General features: G+C 42.9%; 1 protein-coding gene across 2 annotated transcripts in view; it reads left to right on the top strand.

Annotated features, from left to right (window-relative positions):
• The first annotated feature begins 421 nt into the window (after positions 1–421).
• frmd3 (FERM domain containing 3) overlaps positions 422–24,049 on the top strand; it is a 44,238-nt gene continuing 20,610 nt past the window's right edge. Inside the window, exons 1-8 of one of the 2 annotated variants that reach the window (XM_030359274.1) lie at positions 422–899; positions 10,404–10,508; positions 10,962–11,004; positions 15,145–15,223; positions 18,444–18,541; positions 20,024–20,147; positions 21,320–21,407; positions 23,697–23,785. In XM_030359274.1, coding sequence (XP_030215134.1) covers positions 795–899; positions 10,404–10,508; positions 10,962–11,004; positions 15,145–15,223; positions 18,444–18,541; positions 20,024–20,147; positions 21,320–21,407; positions 23,697–23,785 — 731 coding nt within the window. In that variant the 5' untranslated portion in view covers positions 422–794. The remainder of the gene's footprint in view (positions 900–10,403; positions 10,509–10,961; positions 11,005–15,144; positions 15,224–18,443; positions 18,542–20,023; positions 20,148–21,319; positions 21,408–23,696; positions 23,786–24,049) is intronic. The other variant, XM_030359275.1, reaches the window with a different exon arrangement.

Here is a 24,049-nt window from a genome sequence, read left to right as displayed (position 1 = left end):
CTAACAGTGTTTTAATGAGCAATAAAATAATAATTACAATGATACGAGAGACAAACTTTCTTAATAATTTTTATTTCGCTTATTATTTAAACCGTGAACGAACACTTTATCAAACTGGAGTGGATATTTACATTTTCCTATGTGAGCTTACCCTACCACACTCTTGAATTCTTACTTAATGTTCAGCCAAATAAGTGTTAGTGTAAATACAACATTTGGCTTAATGGCTATTCAAATGCTGAATCGAATTGGTTGATGATATGTAGGCCTACATTAAATCCGTGAAATGAAATGTATATGATACAGATGATACGTGGGCAGGTGCTCAGTTCAATTGAAGAGAGGCATGTGAGAAAAGCGCAGCGCACTGTACACAAACTACGCGTCAGAGGGGAACGAGGGAGGGGTGAAGGAGGGAGCATAAGATCGAGGGGAATTGGAAACCCTGTTCCCACTTCAATTAGGACCAGGCAGAACGGTGAGCAGACAGTAGTCGGATTCACGCTTCTGCCCTCCACTCGTTTACACCCAGCAACCACCTCATCCCATCCCTTATTCTCTCTGTCCATCCCTAGGCAGCGATACTCACACACACACACACACACACACACACACACACACACACACACACACACACACCACACACACACACACACACAACACAACACACACACACACACACCACACACACACACACACACACACACACACAGGCGGTGATCAAAGCCACCGAATCCAAGGCATGTGCGACAGTGTCCGTTGAGATGAAGAGCTGAGTTCAAAACGACAGAAGAATGAAAATGCTCCGGTTTCGCAGCCCAAGCATCCGCTCGTTGGACCAGGAAACCCTCTGCACGATTCGGTTACTGGACGACTCTGAGATCTCATGCAGCATCCAGGTAGGCTTTCGTGTTGTCTCCAAGCCAGCGTGTGCGGTGCATGCCTCCCTCTTCCACAGCCCTCTTGCACACCGCATGTTGCCGTGCCAAATTTGAACGATAATATTTTTTACGCGAGAACTGATTATTTTTCTGGCATTCGAACAATAAGCGGATAAAAAACAACTCAGATTTATTCATTGGATTTTTAACAAATGCTTCCTTCTTTATTGCCATGTTTTATCGCTTCATTTCGTCTCATCAGCGACGATAAATTCGGTGGCACCATAACACCGGCACTACATAACGCTGTGATTTACTGATTCACACCTCAGGGAATGCGTGTTCAGCTAAGGCTATCCTATGCATTTTCGGATGCCCCTCAATCACTGTCACTGTTGTGTTTTATCTTACTCTGGGATGAAAAATTCGTTATAAGACGTTTCAAGCAGCGTGGACCAAAATAGCAGAACTTAAAGAGCGAACTTTTGTGTATCACACCTGGTTGTTCTGATGCTCTTAACCTTCTCCTCTTTAGTAAAGCTAGTTGTGTGTGTGTGTGTGTGTGTGTGTGTGTGTGTGTGTGTGTGTGTGTGTGTGTGTGTGTGTGTGTGTGTGTGTGTGTGTGTGTGTGTGTGTGTGTGCGTGCGACTGTGACTGTGATTGTGACTCTGTCTGTCTGTCTGTCTGTCTGTCTGTCTGTCTGTCTGTCTGTCTGTCTGTCTGTCTGTCTGTGTGTGTGTGTGTGTGTGTGTGTGTGTGTGTGTGTGTGTGTGTGTGTGTGTGTGTGTGTGTGTGTGTGTGTGTGTGTGTGTGTGAAATCACACCAACATACTGTATACAGATATAACTAACAGTGTATATCTGTGTGACGTGTCTATATTGCTTCGTTTGTCTGTCTTGTGTGTGTGTGTGTGTTTGTGTGTGTGTGTGTGTGTGTGTGTGTGTGTGTGTGTGTGTGGTGTGTGTGTGAAATCACACCAACATACTGTATACAGATATAACTAACAGTGTATATCTGTGTGACGTGTCTATATTGCTTCGTTTGTCTGTCTTGTGTGTGTGTGTGTGTTTGTGTGTGTGTGTGTGTGTGTGTGTGTGTGTGTGTGTGTGTGTGTGTGCGCGTGTGTGTGTGTGTGTGTGTGTGTGTGTGTGTGTGGTTGACCCCAGTCTATACATTAAATGCTTATATGCTCAACAAGCATAGAACAATACCAATAAGCCTGCTTATAACCATGACTAACAACATGACGATCTGCAGGGGAACTTAATCCCTCAATTGTGGGCTCCTTTGTGACTGTTTCCTGTATGAATTTGATGCAATAGATGCATAGAAGTTTGGCTCTAAATGATCCCAGTCTTACCTCGCAATTATCTTATACTTTTTAAGAGTTCGATCATTTCATGGATTCAAGGATTGCAGATGAGAAGTCCTTTTATTGCAATTTCTTTTTTATTTATTCAAGTTTTCCTTAATACTGTTTCACAAACAGCATAACATTTTAACCTTTGGTTATGTAAATTGTCTTTAAAACCGCTCTTACCCGACTTCACTCTCCTCCATTACTACTAGTGCCACAAGGATGCTGCATGCTCCTCACTTTCAAAGACATAAACTCTGTTTACAGATTACTACCTACAGTTCAAAAGTGTCAGAAGTCTATTGGTTCATACTTGGTCTCAGGGCTGACCCTTTAAAGGCCAGACTGGCTTAGTCACACCACTATGTCTGTAGCTATACCAGGCCTGCGTCTTCCTTCACATGCTCCCCATCAATGATTTACACAACAAGCCTGAAAGCAAGAGAAATAGAGAGGGAGAAAGAGAGAGAGAGAGAGAGAGAAAAGTACTTGTTTTTCATGTCTTAGTGTTCGTATACATGTGTGTGTGTGTGTGTGTGATCGTTTCTTCAGCACTCAACTGCTTGTCTGGTGAAAACCGGGTGAAAAATACTAGTGTGTATTTGTTTGTGTGTTTGTGTTTATGTGTGGTTTACATCTGCATGAACCATAAAGCATGATATTTTCCACTAGTGTGATGTGCCTGCGTGACTGTGTGTGTGTGTGTGTGTGTGTTTGTGTGTGTGTGTGTGTGTGTGTGTGTGTGTGTGTGTGTGTGTGTGTGTGTGTGTGTCTGTGTGTGCTTGTGTCTTTGTGTATGTGTGTGTGGGTGTTACCATGTATGAGTCTGAGTATGCGTGTGTGTCTGTGTATCTGTATATGTGTGTGTGTATGTGTGTGAGTGTGTGTATGTGTGTGTGGGTGTTTCAATGTATGTGTCTGTGTATTTACGTCCACATGCTAAAGCAAAAATGCATTAATGGTTCTGGCTGACTGCGTTCTCCCTCGCTTTCTCTAATGGCTGTTGTGTTGCGCCGCGACCGCGCTGCCGCTTCCTACATATTTCATGACATCCTGTGCTCCCGATGTTACGTCTTCTTCTGCTACACAACCCCCGAATTCCTCTGTTAAGAGCACCACCGTGTTTTTCCATTTCGGACCTCCTCTCTGCCCATCTCCCCTGTCTCTCTCCCTCACTCTACGTCTCTGTTCCGCTCACACTCATATTCCTGATATTTGAATGTGTGAATGTAGGTCAACATCAATAACAGTGATACAGTCGTTGAGACGATGCCTAGCGCGTCGCAGTTAATTATTGTATTTGAGTTCATGTCTTGGTTTCTCCGTTATGGACTTGGGAGGTTTCAAAGTGGAGTCTGATGTGTCTTCTCTGGGACCCTGGGAGTTCGTAGAGCTCAAGTTACTCCGTTGAAGTTGTCATGCCCGAATGTGTGCGGCTCAATGCACTGCATTATACATGATTATTCATGTATTTTCCCTTTTTGTGTTTGGTGCCGAGGTTATGCTGGGTAAATTAAAACAGTAGAAAGACTTTCTACAGTCTTCAGATAATTGTTTTCTATTCAAATGTATAGTTTTCCCCCATGTAAACACAGGCTCTGCTTGTAATGGTTTCATGGTTTCGTGCATGAGGAATGTGTGTGTGCATGTTAGAAGCAAATGTTTTCGAATGAACCTTCGACAAAGATAAATGGACTAGCTTTCAACTGATAAATTGTTCTAAAATCATTTGGAATCAATTTCCGATCAATGACGATGTGTTACTTACCTATTTTATGTGTCTTTTCACATGTGCGTCGCATATGTGTTTGTTTTTGTGTGTTTGTTGTGCGTGCATCCACATGCGTGTCTGTGGGTCTGTGAATGTGTGTGAGGAAGCCTGGGGCTGATTTGTCCAGCCTGTGGCTCGCTATTCTGGCACAGTGCAAAAGTACAAACATGCTGCAGGAGGAGACATGGAGATCAATGCAGAGTTCACAGTCACCTCCCCAACCTCCCCTACCTCCCCCAACCTTTCTAACATCATCCTCTCCCCTCGGCCAATCACCCCCTCGCTCCTCTTCACACTGCTGTTCACGTTACTGTCATCACTTCTGAACTCTATCATTTATGTCATTCATCAATACTAATGATCTCATCTCATTCCCTTACTATTACGAGAGCTCTCTCTCTAACTCGTTCTCTCTCTCTCTCTCTCTCTCTCTCTCTCTCTCACTCTCTCTCTCTCTCTCTCTCTCTCTCTCTCTCTCTCGCTCTCTTTCTTTCTTTCTTTCTTTCTTTCTTTCTTTCTTTCTCTCTCTCTCTCTCTCTCTCTCTCTCTCTCTCTCTCTCTCTCTCTCTCTCTCTCTCTCTCTCTCTCTCTCTCTCTCTCTCTCTCTCTCTCTCTCTCTCTCTCTCTCTCCCTCTCTCTTTTTTTCTCTCTGTTCCTTTCTCTGTCCTCTCTTGCCCACTTGCCCTTCTTCATCTCCCTGACGGGTCATGTATAATTGAGGAAAGATCACTGTCCTTCATGAAGCTCACTTCACTGAACTGCCACCGATGCCATCACGTGTGTGTGTGTGTGTGTGTGTGTGTGTGTGTGTGTGTGTGTGTGTGTGTGTGTGTGTGTGTGTGTTTAAATGTGTATCTCTTTCTCTATAAAAGATTTAATGGAACCTACCGGGCTGAAGATTTTCAATTACAGACACTAATTCACCGTCCCTGTCAGAACACTTTATGCTTCTATGCAACAGATCTGCAATCATGGCTGGAAATAGCCTGGGAATATGTATAACAGACAAGGAAGGTCTTCTGAGGATGTAGTTGTTATGTTTCAGTTATGTCATTGCGTAAAAGTCACCTTAATGATATAACTATTTATGACGGCATATATATTTCCAAACAGTCTATTTCAAGATGCGGTTGGAACTGAATATGGTGTGCATATTCTCAAGGTGGCCATTAAAGAGGTCCGAAATCCTCCCGAAACACAAGGCACACACACACACACCCAAACACTACACTGATGTACACTGATTGCGATTGAGTGGATAAACTGTGTGACTGTAGGATTTACGAAACCCTGTTCATTTACGTAGGGCTTAACGCAGGATCATACTCAAGGTTCTCAAGGGCACTCCTCTGACCTTTAAGCCCCTTCCCAAGAGAGATTTATGTGTGTGTGAGAGAGAGAGAGAGAGAGAGAGAGAGAGAGAGAGAGAGAGAGAGAGAGAGAGAGAGAGAGAGAGAGAGAGAGAGAGAGAGAGAGAGAGAGAATGTTTGTATTACACAATGACGAGTGTGTGTAATTACTGCTGAGATATTACTGTTTTTTTAGACTTTGTTTTTATTATTAATAGCAGCACTATTTATATTCTTGATCAGTTCGCTGTCGTCCCTTTAATGCCTCTCGAGCCCTGACTCTACAACTGAGGAGCTGGAGAGGGTAGCGACAGGAAGGGGCGAGAGATGGAGGGGGAGAGTGGAGGGGAAGACGTGTGGCTGGCTACTGAATCAATATTGGTTTACTGTTAAGGCCACTTCCACACCCCATTTCTATATTATTGGCCTTCGGTCATGTCGTCCACATCCGCACTTAAACTGCCTTTTCAAAGAGGCTATCCCAGGTGGATGAATTTGTAAGTGCTGGTCTCACTTTGTAGTGAAGCAAGGTAGATAGCATGAAAACTGAGGGTTTCGAAGGCGCTGATGTACAACGCGACATGAGTGTTATCGGCTCCTACCCCCCACCCCCACACACACACATATAAACACAAAGCTGAAATTGTCAAATAAACTCATCACATTAAATTACATTAATATTAGTATTTTTTGCCGTTAACCTCATAGCTGTTTACCTCTCTTTTTTCTCTCCCCTTTAACTTTTTCTAATTTTACTCTTTAATTTTAATTTTCATCCCTCTCTCTGCGGGCTTTCTAGTAATCTTTCTCTCCTACCCATTGCCCCACACCGCCATTATTGAACCATCTTAAGAAACCGCCTCCTCTGTGACTTTTTCTTAAGGCTACTATATCTGGTTGCATGGATGTTTATGTGTGTGCGTGTGTGTGTGTGTGTGTGTGTGTGTGTGTGTGTGTGTGTGTGTGTGTGTGTGTGTGTGTGTGTGTGTGTGTGTGTGTGTGTGTGTGTGTGTGTGTGTGTGTTTGTGCGTGTGTGTGTGTGGGTGTGTGTGTGTGTGTGTGTTAGGGACAGGGCACAGGGGGATATAAAGCATGATCAATGGGTACTTTCAAATAAGTAGGTTCAGCACCATACATGAGGATTTACGACGCTACGTCCACGTTTATTAGAGTGTGTCCGTGCATGAACGTATGTCATGAGTGGTGTGCATACATGTAGTGTATGTGTGTGTGTGCGTGCGTGTGTATCTCTGTGTGTGTGTTTCTGTGTGTGTGTGTGTGTGTGTGTGTGTGTGTGTGTGTGTGTGTGCGTGTGCGTGTGCGCATGCGTACGTGTGTGTGTGTGTGTGCCTGCGTTTGCCCCCACTGTCCTTCCACAATGGTTAGACCAGGACGCCCTAACATGCGAGACGGTGATACTCTAATAGGTTCATCTGCTCCCACGACGGAACAAGGTCAACACTGTGCATTTCACGCATATTAAACGTGATCAGTGTAATTACTTCTTAGGATTATACACCGTCCCAATGCACAAGACGAGAAATAAATCTGCAATGATAAGGCAAAGTAAATACAAATAAGAATAAGAATTTCGATTATTTATTTATTTTTACAAAATGTTTTATACCAAAGATTACAAACACTTTCAACTAATTTCAAAGGTTTTTATAACCTAAATGTATTGTCATTGATTTAGAAAAAGAGGTGGGACCTTTCAGCTCAGTTATTATAACTCATGCTAGGATCATTTCCTCCCACACACCTCAAGACCACCTCATTGATCTGTCTGTGCTGCATCCGGGCAGAGCCTGGTTCAATGCCTCTGTGGGTGGGGAGGATTTGAGTGGTCAACACAAAGCTGGCGCTCTGATGGTAAGCAAACACAAAGACATTTGGCAAAAGGGTGCTGGGTTGAAATCAATGGTATACAGTCTGTGGTTCAGCCCTACTTCCTCTTTTTTCTTTTTCTGTGTGGAGGGAGCATTCCCACACGTTCTGTGAAGGTAGCATGTTTAGCTTCTGTCCTCTGAAGAGATGCATTTGAAGGTAATTACCTGCTGGAAAAGACAGGGTAGCATGGGAGGCTCAGCTACCCGGCCCAGGGCAAACAAAGGTTGACAGGTTGATAAAATTATAGAGAACACCGGCAAACAATCTGCCCATTGATTCTCTTTCTCACACCTCCTGTCCCTAAAGAATGCATTGCTATTTACACAAATACATTTATGGATTACTGTGGCAATAATCTTAACAGCTCTAGTGGCGAATGGGGACATATCATACATAAGACTTGCCCCCTGCGGTCTCGTTCTTCCTCGACTCTTCCCCTCCTTCTTTCATCTGCCCTTCTTTTTTTAATCCGGTCTCTGTGTCCTCCGGTTCCCCTGTGCTGCCGTATAAGCTCGTTGGTTCCCTCATCACGGACTCTGAAGAATTAAACACTCTTTCGTCCCGCCGTATTTGCACCCGTCCAATTAGAAATGTCGTGTCATGAAGTGAATTGCATTATCAAAGATAAGAGCCAGTTATAATGGAGCCTGCCTGCATGTTAATTAAAGCACACGCCATGGTTATGTGGGCCAGTGAACCCAGGGTCCTAGTGCCCTCTCTCGTCCTAATGGGTGCTGAAAGTTGGGACTGTGGCTTGCTGAGTCATTACAACATGTGCCTTTTGTGTTTGGAAATACTGGCAGAAACTGTTCGGACTCAGTTTGCACATTCATACTTGAATCAGATAAGACTTTAGAATCTCATAAGATGGAGATTTTGTATATGTCAACAGATTGAAAACACATCAAAGCATTAACTTTGAGTCATGTCCTTTGAGGTACGGATTATGTTTAATACAGCGCACAAGAAGTGTGTCTATGTGCGTGTGTTCATGCGGAGTAAGTAGAAAGTAGAGCACTTTGCCAACGTTAACAGAGATCATGTAGAGACAAAAGACATCGTGGCCAGGTTAAATTTTAATGTCCGGCCCTCTGATAAATAAAACATGTATGTAGCTCTTGTCGGACAAGACATAGACGCTGCGTTCTTCTGTCCCGTCCTCTTGTCTCTTATCCTATCTTGAGCCTATATACTATTTTCTACTATATTTCTACTCTCTATCCTTAATGTATCACAGTGCGACTTCATCCCTATATATTCTTTCAAGTCTATTTACGTTATTCATATGAACATCAGAACTCTTTCCGTTTCTACTGGTGTGTGTGTGTGGGTGGGGTTCTCGTGTCCAATACGTCAATATGAAAGTGAAGCTGCGATATGAGTCTAGGGGCTTCGTCTTTGTTTGGTGTTTGCGAATGTTGTGATGTTATTTTGATTTAGCTGTGCAAGGCTTCAAAGGCTTCTGTCAGGGAAACTATTTTCCGAACACAGTTTTTTCTGAGCTAATTGCACAATGGATGCTTTTATTAGATAGTTCCTCATATCTACATTTCTTATAATAGTTGATATGGATCCTCCCTAAGGCAGTCTACGATCGATCGATATTGATAGATATTGATTTGCCCTGCCATGATATCATATCCATAGTACCACAAAATACCATAAATTCATCGATTTTTTTGTCGGAACATTATCCCTATTTTGTTTTTATTGGCATATCTATGTTTTTCCCGGTTACATGCATGTGTAACGCACACACGTGTGTGTGCGTGCATGCATGTGCGTGTGAATATTTTAGGAGGTCAGGGTCAACTGTACTCCTGAGTAAATCACTAACAACGGCAAGAGAAAACGCACGATTCTCGCCCAACATCAATCAGTCCTGCCCAGTCAAGCACATATTTCCCCTGCATCAGCAGGTAACGCTGAATAAGCAGTCAACGCCCCTCACACACACACACAAACACAAACACACGCACACACACACACACACACACACACACACACACACACACACACACACACACACACACACACACACACACACACACGCACACGCACACGCACACACTATTTGATGCAAAGTGTTAATGGGCCTGATGTATAGCCTGTATCCAAAGGGACATTATAATAAGTATTATGGCAGTTATCAATCGGTCAAATTTGATTTACATCACAAGAGGGTTCACACATCTACACATGAACACATTTCCTTCTATGGCCTATGCTCTGTTTAATGCTGCAAATGTTTGTGTGTGTGTGTGTGTGTGTGTGTGTGTGTGTGTGTGTGTGTGTGTGTGTGTGTGTGTGTGTGTGTGTGTGTGTGTGTGTGGATGTATGTTAGTGTGCTTGTGTGTCCACTTCCATGCATTGATTGATGAGCAGTTCTAAAAAGCTGAATTGTTATTGATCTTCTTCTGTCAATCGGGCCTTGTTTATGTCCTCCAAATAGAACCAAAGGGGGGGTTCGCATAGCGGTGAAGCGCCCCAATGGCACCATGCGGGATAGCAAATCAACCCTAGGGCGCAGCACCAACATATCTATAGCACATGTAGCGTTAGAGTCAATGGTGCCGTTGAGTCACCAGTGCTCCAGTGCTGTCCTCCCAGCCACCAGTTTCTACGGCAGTGAAATGGCTTATTGTATTTGAATGGCGCATATGTCTTTCAGCGGTTTGCATGTTTTTAGATGCCTCATTGGTATTTAAATGGCTTAATTAACATAGACAAATGTGTTCAAGCACCTCCTCCAGCGGTGCTTTTACCCCACTCCCCAGTATGGATCTACTTTATCTCGGGGAAGCATGTAGTCCTTAGTCGTGTGATGCATGTTAAAGGGCTGCTATTTTCTCACCAGGTTTGGCATTGATCAGCAACAAGAAGCCGTTTAAAAAAATCGACTCCAAAATTGACATTATACCTGGGGTGCCCTCCCAGCAGTGTGATGGGTAGATCAGCCTGTTACCAGCTGGCCCAGTCAAGAGCACAAAGAGCAATAAAATGTTTTAGGAATGTATTCTCTGTATGAATGGAGTCCTTGAGAGTCAAGAGTGTTGCTAATACTCCTTTGTTAATGTACGGTTTACAGTGTCACATTATGAAACCTTTTGCTCTGGGTTCTGAACGTGAGCGGTGTGCTTCTCTGTCCCCCCAGAGGGACACTAAGGGACAGTTCCTCCTGGACCATGTGTGCAACCACTACAACCTCCTGGAGAAAGACTACTTTGGCATCCGATATGTGGATCCTGAGAAGCAGAGGGTAAGGGCACACATGCACACTGCACAATGCACAATTCACGCACACACACGCAGGCACGCACAAACACACACACACACACACACACACACACACACACACACACACACACACACACACACACACACACACCACACACAGATACACACACGCACGCTTGCACGTACACACACACACACACACACACACACAAACACGCACACACACACACACACACTTGTATATATATACCATTTCGAAATTGGTGTTGCCATAGCAACAGAGAGTGCTAGTGGATTTCTGCATGCACACTTTACATAGGTACGATCTTAAGGCCGAGACGCCAATCTCACTGGAACTTAGCTCTTTGATTTTTGATGAAATCCTTATGTTATAATATTTATAAAGTGAACACTCATAGACCTTCATACACACTGTAAGTATGTCCTAATAGCTACTCTGTTTGTCATCCCTCAGCACTGGTTGGATCCCAGCAAGCCTGTGGTGAGACAGATGAAGGGTAAATATTCATTTTTCTGTCACTTGTTTGAGGTTCAGCGTGTGTTTGTGAGTATGTTTGTGTGTGTGTGTGTGTGTGTGTGTGTGTGTGTGTGTGTGTGTGTGTACATGTGAATATTCTTTATACTGTCACTTAGTTGAGGCTGTGTGTGTGCAGTTGTTTGTGTGTGTGGTGCGTGTCCACTCATGGATAACTTGAGAAAGAGCAGATGCAGCAAAAAAAATAGAACTCTAAGCTGGATGTGGAAGCACACTGGCACAGCAACTAGAATGAACCAAAACCATTCAAACTGCAGCACACGTTACTGACGGACACCACAAGGATGGATTCTCAGAGGGAGGGGCCAATTCTGATTGGCTGATTGTAGACAGGTTTTATAATTAGAAGGAATACCCCCCAGTAAGTCTCAATTACACTGTTATTGTCCCGCACTCCTAAAATCATGCATACGCTCTGCTTAGGCTCATCTAAACACATTTCACCTTTTTAGATATTTTCCCCACTCATATCATTTCTATTATAAATAATCAACAAAGCAGTCACATTAAAGCCAAAGAAGTGTTTACTAAAATCAAACAACTTGAACTTATTTAAAATGCAGATTTTTTTTTTTCTTGTGTGAATGTCTAGGGGACAGTAGGTATAGTCCTGCCATAACCAACCTCATTCTTAAACCCACCCCCCCTACCATTTTAAAAAATGTCTTTAATCAGGATAGTGCTTTTCTGACACAATTGTTCTGCAACGTTCCTTATACCCAGACTGGGGTTCTAGCGACGTTCCTACTCCGTCCCCTGGTTAACCCGGGGTCCTCAGCTCTTCCTACAAGCCTGTGCTGTGTGTTCGCTCTCTCTCTCTCTTGACATGAATTAATAAAAACGCTATTAGTCGCGTCTTCCGCCTGAACAGCACCTCCCGTGCCAGAGGCCAGATGGACCGATGACGAGGAAGAGTGGCGAACAAGGAGGAGGAGGAGGGTGAAGAAGATGAAAAGCGAGGGAGAATGAGGTGGAAGGGAGATGGAAAAACAAACATGGAGATTAACGAGTGGTCAGGAGAACGCTGAGTCAGAAACACATGATAGATTGGTAGGAGATTGGAGTCTATTGACAGCACGTTATGGGGGAATAAAGAGTGGGGGGAAAAGGAGAAACAGAAGTGAGTGAGTGGATGGTGGACGATGGAGATTGAACGGAGAGAAAGAGAGAGTGAGGAGGGAGAGAAAGAGCGATGAACAGATTTGAGTCATACTGACAAGTTGCTTTTACCCGTGGCGGGTTGATTCTCACGTTAGTGTGTGTGTGTGTGTGTGTGTGTGTGTGTGTGTGTGTGTGTGTGTGTGTGTGTGTGTGTGTGTGTGTGTGTGTGTGTGTGGGGTGTGTGTGTGTGTGTGTGTGTTTATGGGTTTGTGTGTCGTGACGTGCTGCGCCCTTGTCAGTTACTCTGTCACTTTGTGTGTCCCTGATTATTTAGATAGCCTACATCACTTGGCTTGTTTCTCAATGTGTTTGTGTGTGTGTGTGTTAAATGCAGTTTTATTTGTGTATGTGTGTGTGTGTGTGTGTAGTCAGTTTTATGTTCATATGTTTGTGTGTGTGTGTGTGTGTGTGTGTGTGTGTGTGTGTGTGTGTGTGTGTGTGTGTGTGTGTGTGTGTATGTATGCAGTTGTTTGTGTGTGTGCATACGTGTGTATGTGATCATCGACCTTCTTGTGTGTTCATCATCCTCCAATCCGTCATTCAATGTTTTCCAAAGACTTCAAAAAGATTTCCCTACTCTCCAGTGTCTGGAAGTGGGTGGGTGGCAGTCTGATGGCCTTGTGTTGTGTGAGCCAGAGGCTGTACATCATGGGGATGGGTTACAGGGTAGGGCTGAACGATTTTAAGAAAAAATTGAAATTGCGATTTTTCTGGTAGAGATTGCGGTTTCGATTTCAACCACGATTTATTTTCTTTAAATCAAGTTTCAGTATAAATTAATATAACCAATGACTTCCATTAAGGTAATGCAATAATGAAAACTGCTGGCAACAGATTTTCGAATGCAAGACTGTTTATTCAAGTACCTAAGAAACAACAACCAAAAAAGTCAAATAAAAAGGGAGCCCTCTTTCTTAAGCAAACTTGCTTCAATGGCTCATCAGCATCAAAATAATTGCACTTTTGTAAAATATAATAATAAAAAAATAATAATAATAATAAAAAAAAAAAAACGCAGCTTTGACGATCCCAAAATCGTAATGCTTGTGATCGCGATTTTCGGTCGAAAACGATAGATCGTTCAGCCCTATTACAGGGCACAGAGGATTAAGGTGGGCTGCAGTCAGATCCGTTGTGTGTACACATGAACTGGTCCCCGGTGTCCCGGACGCTCCTTCCTAGGCCCACACTCACAGCTGCAGGATTAAGATAGTCTAGTCTCTTATATCGGACCTGTCTGTCTGTCGGTCAGATTTTTTTTTGGGGCGGCGGTAGCTCAGTGGGTAGAGCGGGTTGACTGGTAACCGGAAGGTTGCTAGTTCAATCCACGGATCCTCCTAGCTGTGTGCCGAGGTGTCCCTGAGCAAGGCATCTCACCCTGACTGCTCCTGACGAGCTGGCTGTTGTCCTGCGTGGTTTACTCCACTGTTGGGATGTGAATGTGTAAATTATTGGTTGTAAGTCGCTTTGGATAAAAGCGTCAGCAAAAAACACCTAAATGTAAAATCATTTTTCTGTGTGTCTGTCTGTCCGTCTATCTGTCTCACCTGCCTGTCTGTCCATCTGTCTTTCTGTCTGTCTGTCTGCAAGAGGCGGAATGCAATTATGCGGTATATGTTTGTATAGAGAAACTCTTAAAGAATATTAGAACATTTTCTACTGCACTTCTTTCTGAAGCAAAATGTTCTCTTCTGAATCTCAGATGAAAAAGACTTCTAATAGAAAGTGCTGTGGAGATCAGATAGCTGAGTTAAAGTTTCAAGTCTTGAGTGTGTGTGTGTGTGTGTGTGTGTGTGTGTGTGTGTGTGTGTGTGTGTGTGTGTGTGTGTGTGTGTGTGTGTGTGTTTGTGTGTATGTGTGTATTTGTGTCTGTCTGTATGTGTTTTTGGTGGAGGGAAAGGGATTAGATGCTTGTTGAACAGATTTTAAGAGAGCATTTTGTGGAGAGGAAAATGTTAAAGTCTGTATGGTTGATACAGACACACTTCTCAAGTTATTTGGAATGGTGTAACTATCAACAATATATGTGTTAGTATTTGGGTTAGGGTTTGGAATTCTTAACAATTCAGAAATCCATCAGTTGCCAGTGTTTTTAAGGGTTATATGTGAATTCCCGAGTAGCAAGTCTTCTTTGAAAATGTAGTGAGTCAGTCTGTTTGTCTATCCGTCTCTCACCTAGTTACTAAAACATGTGAAATAAATAAACAATGTGTGAAGTAAATTATCTTTGACAGTATGTGTGTGTGTGTGTGTGTGTGTGTGTGTGTGTGTGTGTGTGTGTGTGTGTGTGTGTGTGTATGTGTGTGTGTGTGTGTGTGTGTGTGTGTGTGAGTGTGAGTGTGTGTGTGTGTGTGTGAGTTTCAAGTATACGACCTTGATATTGGCACCCCAGAAGGGGATTTAGATTTTATGTTGTTTGATCTAAGGCCTGCAGCCTCATCACACATTTCTTATGCATGCGTGTGCGTGTGTGTGTGTGTGTGTGTGTGTGTATGTGTGTGTGTTGGTGTATGTTCCTGTACGTGTCCCAAATCCCTTCTGTGTGTATTATTTCAATTATCATGCCAACCCACAAACACACACACACACACACACACACACACACACACACACACACGCACACAAACACATACACACACAAAATGGACATCTTGTCAAACACTTTGGGACGCAGATCAAATGAAGAGAAGCAAAATAGATATTCAATGGATTATAAATGATTCCTCAGTTGTGTTTCTATCTATATGCAACAAAGTCACTTATTTACATCTTTCGTTGTAGTTGTGTGTTCCTGTGTATACCTGTGTGTGTGTGTTTGTGTAATTTAACTAATTAATGCTTGAATCAAATGAGTAAACTAAGCACGTACACAGTCCAGATATATGCATTCACTCATTGACTTGACACATGACTCACTCTTGTACCTGCTGTGTTCCTACAGCTCAACAGCCCTACATGATGTGCTTTCGAGTCAAGTTCTATCCCAACGAGCCAATGAAGATCAAGGAAGAGCTCACCAGGTAATGACACCTGCTGTTTGTTGCCTGCTCATGGACGATATGTTCAAATTGAGTGAATGAAGTAGATTGGAAACAGCAGGTGGTATAACTTGTGTGTTTTAACAGAGATGGGGATATCCCCATAATTTCATTGTACAGTTTAATTGCCGTTTAATTGCCATTTAAAAAAGGAAAATCACCATTATTTTGATATAATTTGGTGCCGGACTTTGTAAAGTGATGCGGTAAACAAGTTTTTCCAGTCATGGTCCTCAGGTCTGGGCATGTGAATCCTTTTGAGACAGTTCCTACGACAGCAGATGACTTCATAATATCAACAATAGCACAAGTAGTTGTTCTAAACCAAAAGTGCTTGAACTAGAAGTCAGCGCTCTCCTCTCAGGCCCAGTTAAGTGGCTCAGGAGAACCACTACAGTTGATACACTCCTCCCCAGCCTCCCTGCTGCAGGTGCTCTCCACGCAAACATAATTATATTGCTTACTCAGCGGGGAATTGGTTTCCATCTACTTTGCATCTCAGCCAAAATGCCTCGCGAGTCCCTCTGCTTTCCCATCACCCACGCTATACTTTGTGTTCCTGCTTCCATCCTCCTTATCTTTCTCCGATCTATTTTATCTTTTGGTCTTGGTTTCTGTCTTTCTCTTACTGCCTCTGAAGGCCACCTGTCTTCTCAGGTCTCTCTCCCTTCCTTTACTTCTCCTGCCATCTTGTTACTCTCTCTCCGTCTCCTCCTCACTCGTCTCTCTTCCAGACATCCATTTGATCTCACCGCCTCCCCTGTTCTCTTGACATCACTTCCTGTCTTCTGCTTTCCTTCCTCATCGGTACTTTATGTGAATTTAAAAACGTGTTGTTAATCCCATACAGAAAATGCGAGTGACATTCAAAGCCACACAATTACACGACAATATCAGAATTAGGAAAATCTTCAAATAAAATGAAAAGTTAAACATGCAAACACAATATGAGTCATAAATTGTATGTAAATGTGAGTAAAATACATTCAGAAGGAGAATAAATATTATTCTGTGATAAATTATTAACATGGATCGGTCCAGAAGTAAGCTAACAAGATAAAGCAGATGGAGAATCTGGGGTTAGGCTGATTTGGTCCTTGACTCCGCCTGTATTCAGGGCCCAGGTGACCACGTGAAAGATACACCATTCCCTAATTGCTCCCGAAGAGCCGCTGGTTTAGTTCCATGGTTCACATCATAGTCGTTTTTTAAGAGCCCGTTGTGGCTAGACCGGTCTTCTTCCTCTTCTTTACCACCCTCTTCTCCTCTTCCACCTCCCCCTCTCGATCAAGGTCTATAAAGTGTCTCCCGCTGGTTTGTGTTTATATTTATGATATCTTTCTTATTCTGCTTCCTAGTCCCTGGGCTAGAAGCTTTCAGCGGTTTCTGCCGCCGTCGTTTGTAGTCCACTTAGCTCTGCTTCGTCCATTAGCTTCTTTTAGGGTCCCCTTTTAGGGGCTTCCGAAAGCACAATTTGTTGCTTTGTTTGACCCAGACTCTTTTATAAAATGGCTAAGTTGGAACACTTGAGAATGGATGACTCAAGTTTTACGAACTCATCGTCAAAGAATATATGAACACTTAATTCTTTCTTTAAACATTCAACCTCAAATTCACAGTTTGTAATTGATGCGTCAGAATTTCAAATGCATGTGCATTAACATCACTCTGACGATGTTTTTTTTTTAATATCATAATTTAAATCACTATAGGGCTTGTACATCACAACGTTCCATGCCAATGACCGCTTCCATTTTCATAGCATAGGAGCATTGGATTGTGTTGTGTTTGAGACTGCCATGGTACTTCTCATGCGAGACGTGGCAAATCAATTTAATTAGTGTAGTTTACGGAATATTAACGTTAGTTTTGAATTTTACAGTACCACACGCTCATAACAATATGGCAGAGTATCGCCAACAAATAATCCCATGATGCATTCTGATATGGAGCCTAATGCATGAGAACCTGGAGAGTCAATGAAATCAAAATGTAATCAAATCAAAGTGGGGCAGGCAAAATTATAATTCTATCAAACTAAATATTAATCTGGGGTTAGCGCTTCGCATCACAACCAGCTCAAAATGGAAGCTTCTCTGCATTTAATGGTGTTTTTCTCCAGGGGAGAGGCAATGTGGGACCACGGAGCAGCTCTCTGGACACAGCATCAAGCTTTTCAACATGAAGCATGGCTTAGAGAAGGCATGGTTCAGCTCACAACCAGTTGAATCAATAAGCCATAACAGTAGCCCTTGAATGTGTGTGTGTGTGTGTGTGTGTGTGTGTGTGTGTGTGTGTGTGTGTGTGTGTGTGTGTGTGTGTGTGTGTGTGTGTGTGTGTGTGTGTGTGTGTGTGTGTGTGTGTGTGCGTGCCTTCCTGAGTCTGGCTTACTTAAATTGTGGGTGTGTGCATCCTTGATCAGTTGCTTGTCCCGCTCTTTCTCTGTCTGTCTCTCTCTGTTACTCTCTCATACTCTCTCTGTGCCTTTCTTCTTTTTCTCTCAGTTGTCGTCAACATTCTCTGTGGTAACGTGACACCCATTAGCAAAGCATGCCTGCGTTCACTTTGTCTCCATGGCAGCTGTTGCTGTAGCAACAACCGGTCTACGCGGTACAGTGGATGACTCCATATTAATAAAACACTTGCCGTGCTAGGGTTTATGTCAACGGAAACATACAATTAAAAATAGGGCATTGGTTCAGTACTTTGTCTGCTGTTTATGTACGCAAACATATGGATATTAACCATATACTGAGAGCGAAATTAGTTTGGATTGTGATTCCATGGTTTGCTAAATCTAATATTTTAGCAAGGGTTTAACCAAGAAACTGGGGCAACTGTACAAGGTAATTAGTTGATTTTTAAAATAATTTTAACCAATCTGTATCATCATTTTTCCGTTAGAACCTTAACGACCTCCGACCTCTGCGAAGAGTCTCCAAAACACAGTTACACAACACCGATCTGAAAGTAATACTTTTTGTTTCTCGACTGAGACCCAGAACCAATGTCACAGTTGCCCGAGGAGACGGGTGGAGACACTTCTGATATTTCTCGAAACTCACAGTGAAACTTGACTCAGCTACGTCACAAAAGATACCTTTTGTTAAGAACCTTGTTCTAAACAATGTGTGTGTGTGTGTGTGTGTGTGTGTGTGTGTGTGTGTGTGTGTGTGTGTGTGTGTGCGTGTGCGTGTTCCAGGTATCTCCTGTACCTCCAGTTAAAGAGAGACGTCTATCACGGCCGTCTCCTCTGTCCATTTGCAGATGCTGCCTATTTGGGAGCCTGTATCATACAGGGTGAGTCCACACTACTGTTCAGCTCCGATATTCTCACACTTATACACACACATACAACCATTTAGGAGCATCCCTGATACACAAACACTCATACACACACATACAACCATTTTGAGTTCCCCTGATACACTAACACTCATATACACACAATGGAGCATCCCTGATACACTAGGAGTCATGCACACGTACTACTATTTAGCACTGTATCTGATACACTGATACTCATATACACACATACAACCATTTAGCAATGGCTCATATTCATTTATATACTCACATACTACCAATTAGCACTGGCCCTGACAGACACATTTGATTGTAAGCATTGTGCTATTAAACTATATTTTGTCCCTGAAAATTGCTTACAAAATGGAATGAACGATGGGTCCATTTTAGCACAGAGCTCCTCTACTTATATCTTACAAAAATAACTTGACTTAAGAGCTGAACTCATGTATGTCTTTCATATTGTGGATAGTAGTTGATAGTTAACGAGGATTGTTTGATGTGGGTATGACAATCCCATTGCTGAGTCCTTGTACCGCATTACTAGTTTCCTTTTCACTGCCAGCCGTCACCTCTTGTCCTCTGTAGTCTGTGTTGTGTCTCATACCCAGAGAAAGGCGCTGCTGGCGCCTTCCCAACAAAGCATCCCTTTATCTCTTTTTTTATCCAAAAACATCGAAATGTTTGAACAACTGAAGCTTTAATCATTGACAAAGAATTCAACCCGGATTTGTCATTATTATCCTACATTATAAACTATTGATTGAAAGTGACTTTTTAAATATCAGTATATATTCAGATTTAAATATTTGTATATATCATCCATATCCATGATGTGACTTTCATTGCTTCTGATTGGCTCAAATCCCCTGAGTGTAGAATGTGATTCGCCGAGCTTCTTCAATGCTGAGCCCCCACCCCAGCATGCGATTGGCTGATCACAAGGTCCTCTCTTCCACATCGTTAGAATGGGGATTAGAGGATTATTGTCTAATTAAACCCCCAGCAACTTTAATTGAACCTGAATGAAGCATGCGTGCTGAGCACCACTCTGAAGGAGAACTTGATCTGATACCACTGCAAGTGGAAAAGAAAAAATCCTTCTCCATTCAAATAGTGAATTCATGTTAAATGTATATTGATCCCATTGTTAACCATCGTATATACTGCTACTTTTGTACAAGACAGTGTGACCTTTATTTTGTATTTGTGGATTATCCTTAAATAAAATATCTAAAATATAACATAGACAATATATCCAAACAATCTGAAGAAACAAATACATTTAATGGCTAATAGAAATGTTCAAATATAGATTTTAAGTCCGTCCCTAAGGCGTTGGAAAGGTCTGAAAGAAGGTTATAGTGAATATAGTGGGTTTTGGATCATTGAACTACGTACCTCCATCATATCAGCATACTTCTAAACATTGATATTTGCCACACAAAGTGTGACGGGCTGTTTATTTCTTCCCAGGGGAACTAGGGGATTACGACCCAGACGAACATCCTTCCGACTATATCCGGGACTTCAAACTTTTCCCTAAGCAATCCCTGAAACTGGAGCGGAAGATCATAGAGATACACAAGAATGAGCTCAGGTACTTTACAACAAATACATTCCCATTGTCTCATGTTGAAATATGTCAAACACTTCCAAAGTCCGATATATTGAGCATTTTGCATATGTTTTAATAGGTAAAAGTTGGATGTTGAAGATTGAATAGGCTTTAGCTTGAGAAATATAAGCTACAATTTCAAGGTCATTCAAAGTGACTTTCTCAGTTTATTTTTTTTTAACCAGAATCCCAAATCCCAGCTCTGGTACTCTATAATATAGTGTTGTTGAATAGTATACTTCATTTTTTTTAGGAGGATTTGGATTAGCAGAGCTACAGGCTACATAAATCATGCATAGATACACATTCAGAACACATAACCAGATCCAAACAGAGTGCTGTCACCAAACAGCCCCGTACTCCACACAGACCACCGTCAAAGCCAGCGCTGCGGACAGCAAGACAAGACCCGGTCGGTTGACCCGTTTTCCAAAGTAGCTCAACAATATTGCTGTGAGCTCTTTTGACCGTCACATCTACAGCGATTATGAGGTCAAAGATACATCCCTTGTTAGTCAGGGCACAGAGCCACACGCAGCTTATCCTCGCAGCAGCGGGTCTCCTGAAAACAGCATCGACCATCCGCCTGCCACGAGAATCGTCTGCGTGGCAGACGGGTGCAACATTGTTGGCCAAAGTAAGACACGGTTGAAATGCCAGCAAACACATTATGATGTTTGGATCTCCCTTTCTAATTCCCTCACTCAGATGTTGAACAAAGGTAAATGGGGGGCGCAGAATAGTCTGGTGCTGGTTCGGGGGACCCCCAGCCGAACAACTTGTTTACAGCTTGGCAACATTAAACAAGATGGCTGACCTCTCCCTGCTCATTTATGACATGTGCAAAACATTGTAAGGTGGAGGCCATGTAAATTAATTTGGCAGCAATGCTAACCCCCTGTGCCAATGTATTAACATTATCTCCTTCCTTGCCCATTCTGTCCTTTCTTCCCTCCTATCCTTTCTACTCTCTTCCTCTCCTCACCGCTCCTCTACTCTCTTTTCTCCTCTCCTTTCAAATCTTCTTTTCTTCACCCTTTTCCTCCTCCTCTCCTCTCCTCACCCCTTCTCTGCCCTCCTCAACACTACTCTCCTCTCTTTCCCTCTCCTCTCCTTCATACTTCCCCCACCTCCACTTGTCTCCCCTCCTTCAGGGGCCAGTCAGCGGCCTTAGCTGAGCTCAACATGGTCCAAAGGGCTCACACTCTGGAGACATACGGGGTTGACCCTCACCCATGCAAGGTAAATGTACCCCAACCCCCCGACAATCCATTCATCCAATGCCCCATTTCTCATACATTTCGTACAAATAATAGTAAATAATCAGCATAAGAGTTCCTTCACCCTCTCCGTTGCAAAAACGTGAAAATATTGTGTGAAATATTTTTTGATATGAGTTTTCAAAGTGTGGGGCTTTCCATGTGTCGCTATAGATCATCAGGGCACTTATAAATATTACCAGAGACAAATTTTGATCAATGGTAAATGCAACTTTGTACCACAGTAGAGGTACAAATTGATATGAAAGCTTTGCAACCGGTGCAATATGCTTAGTTATGTCTCATTTCTCAAATGCAAATGCAAGTGCGGCCGGTGATTAATACAGATGTGTAATTTACTGCCCCCTGGCATCAGTCGGGAACGTGAGAGACTGTGATAATGTACCGGCCCCTGGCATCAGTCGGGAACGTGAGAGACTGTGATAATGTACCGGCCCCTGGCATCAGTCGGGAACGTGAGAGACTGTGACAATCTGCTGGCCGCTAAGAGCAGTCAGGAATGTGAGAGAATGTGTATTAACATAAAGTAAGCAATATCAAGCAAACTAAATGTTGTAACGCCATGACTTTGGCATTATTTGCTATGATATTACTGCAATACTCACAAACATGTGGATTTGAAAATTAATACTCTCATGCTGCATTGTTAATTAGGTAAATAATGTCTCTTGGATGAGGTGATTTGAAAGCCATCTTTGTGTTGTGTTGTTTTCCCCGTGAGATTCGGGGAATTAAAGAGAGACAGCTATAGAGACGTTTATATAGAGATATAGAGATATATATATAGACACTTAGTAAGCCCATCATGAATGTTCTATTTTAGGCCCCAGGAGAGGATTGTATCTGGTGTATCCACGTCTGAGGAACTCATTTGTAATTCCTGCACCGTCTCTGGTTTTGAGGAAACCTGGGTTTTTCACATTCGCTTTGAATGATGTCAGCCTTACCTGTAAGCCACTCATGAAAGATAGGTGCTGGTGAGAGAGAGTGAGAGAGCTAAATAAGGAATAGAGAGACAGGAATGAGGGAGAAAGAGAGAGAGACAGTAGGGTTTGGTGATTTGGCCTACAAATACACTCACTTTTTTCAAACTAATGGCCAATTCTTTATATAAACCTAGATTATTTTCAGTTTGTTCCAAAACAAACTAAAACACCAAAATATTTGCGTCTTAATGAACCCCAATTTGGGCTCATCACGCTGGAGCAGGCTTTGAGGCGAAAACACCAGGTTAACCACTGATGTGAACGGGGTTGCTGCGTTTAAGGACACACACACCCGTCTATAATGCTATGGTGTGTGTGTTTTGATGTGTGGAGCGCCTGGGCAGGGATTTATTTTGATGTCTGCGTCCTAGTGAGGGTTAAGCTTCCCAGTATAACAACAAGGTGCGTGTGGCACATTTTATACACAACTTCGCTCATTATAAAGCTCATAAACAACGACGTTAGTGAAAAAGTATCACACAGTTTGGTCGTAGCAACCCCCTCCTTCCTAGTAGTCTCCGCACAAAATGCATTTTCCCAGCTGAAACAGCGGGTTCACGTGGTCTTCGCTCTTAAAAAATCTGCAAAGTCTAGAAAATGTATAAATCGAGGTTTTGCAGTTCAGCCATTTCCCAAACCGTAGGAAACCAAAAATGCAAATTAATCAATTAAACCCAAAAAATCGCCCGGCCCTAAGAGAGATGAGGGAGGGAGGGAGGGAGGGAGGGGGAGGGGGAGAGAGAGAGAGAGAGAGAGAGAGAGAGAGAGAGAGAGAGAGAGAGAGAGAGAGAGAGAGAGAGAGAGAGAGAGAGAGAGAGAGAGAGAGAGAGAGAGAGAGAGAGAGAGAGAGAGAGAGAGAGAGAGAGAGAGAGAAATTATCTGCTTATTACACTAATCTAATTATACTGTCATCCAACGATCCATCCATTAGGTTTGGCTAACGTGTGTCTGGCGCTCTCGTGCACATTGACATTGGGTGGGGAATAAGTCATTTTTTGCGTAGGTTTTTGTCACCATGGAGATAATGATGGACTACATGCTCCCCTACAGTGCGTCCACTTGAGTCCCACAATTCCATGCCTGTGCTCCCTCTCAATTTATATAATTATGTTTGTCTCTGTGTGTGCCTGTGTGTGTGTGTGCGTGTGTTTGCGTGCCTGTGTGTGTGTGTGTGTGTGTGTGTGTGTGTGTGTGTGTGTGTGTGTGTGTGTGTGTGTGTGTGTGTGTGTGTGTGTGTGTGTGTGTGTGTACGTGTATGTGTACAGGACTTCACAGGCTCCACCGCCTTCCTTGGGTTCACAGCCACAGGGTTCGTGGTCTTCCAGGGCAACAAAAGGATCCACCTTCTCAAATGGTAACCGTTTCATCCCATAGTCTTCTGCACAAGCTTTACTTAGCCGTAGGGAGTATGTCACCACCTGCCACCAACACCTAGTGTTGGTGGCAGGTGAATTTCGATAAAGCCTGTTTTGTTTACTAGTTTTTTGAGTCAAATATTTTGCCTTGGACTTTAACTGGGTTAAATTGAACTGGGTATTCATGCTTTTATTATATCCAACTTTTCATCCTCCAAATAGGAGCAAAGATCCAAGATAAATTCTGCATATATAAGTTGTTT

Source organism: Gadus morhua, chromosome 6, assembly GCF_902167405.1.
Source record: "Gadus morhua chromosome 6, gadMor3.0, whole genome shotgun sequence".
Lineage (NCBI taxonomy): Eukaryota > Metazoa > Chordata > Actinopteri > Gadiformes > Gadidae > Gadus > Gadus morhua.
This window is presented reverse-complemented; position numbering and strand designations above follow the sequence as displayed.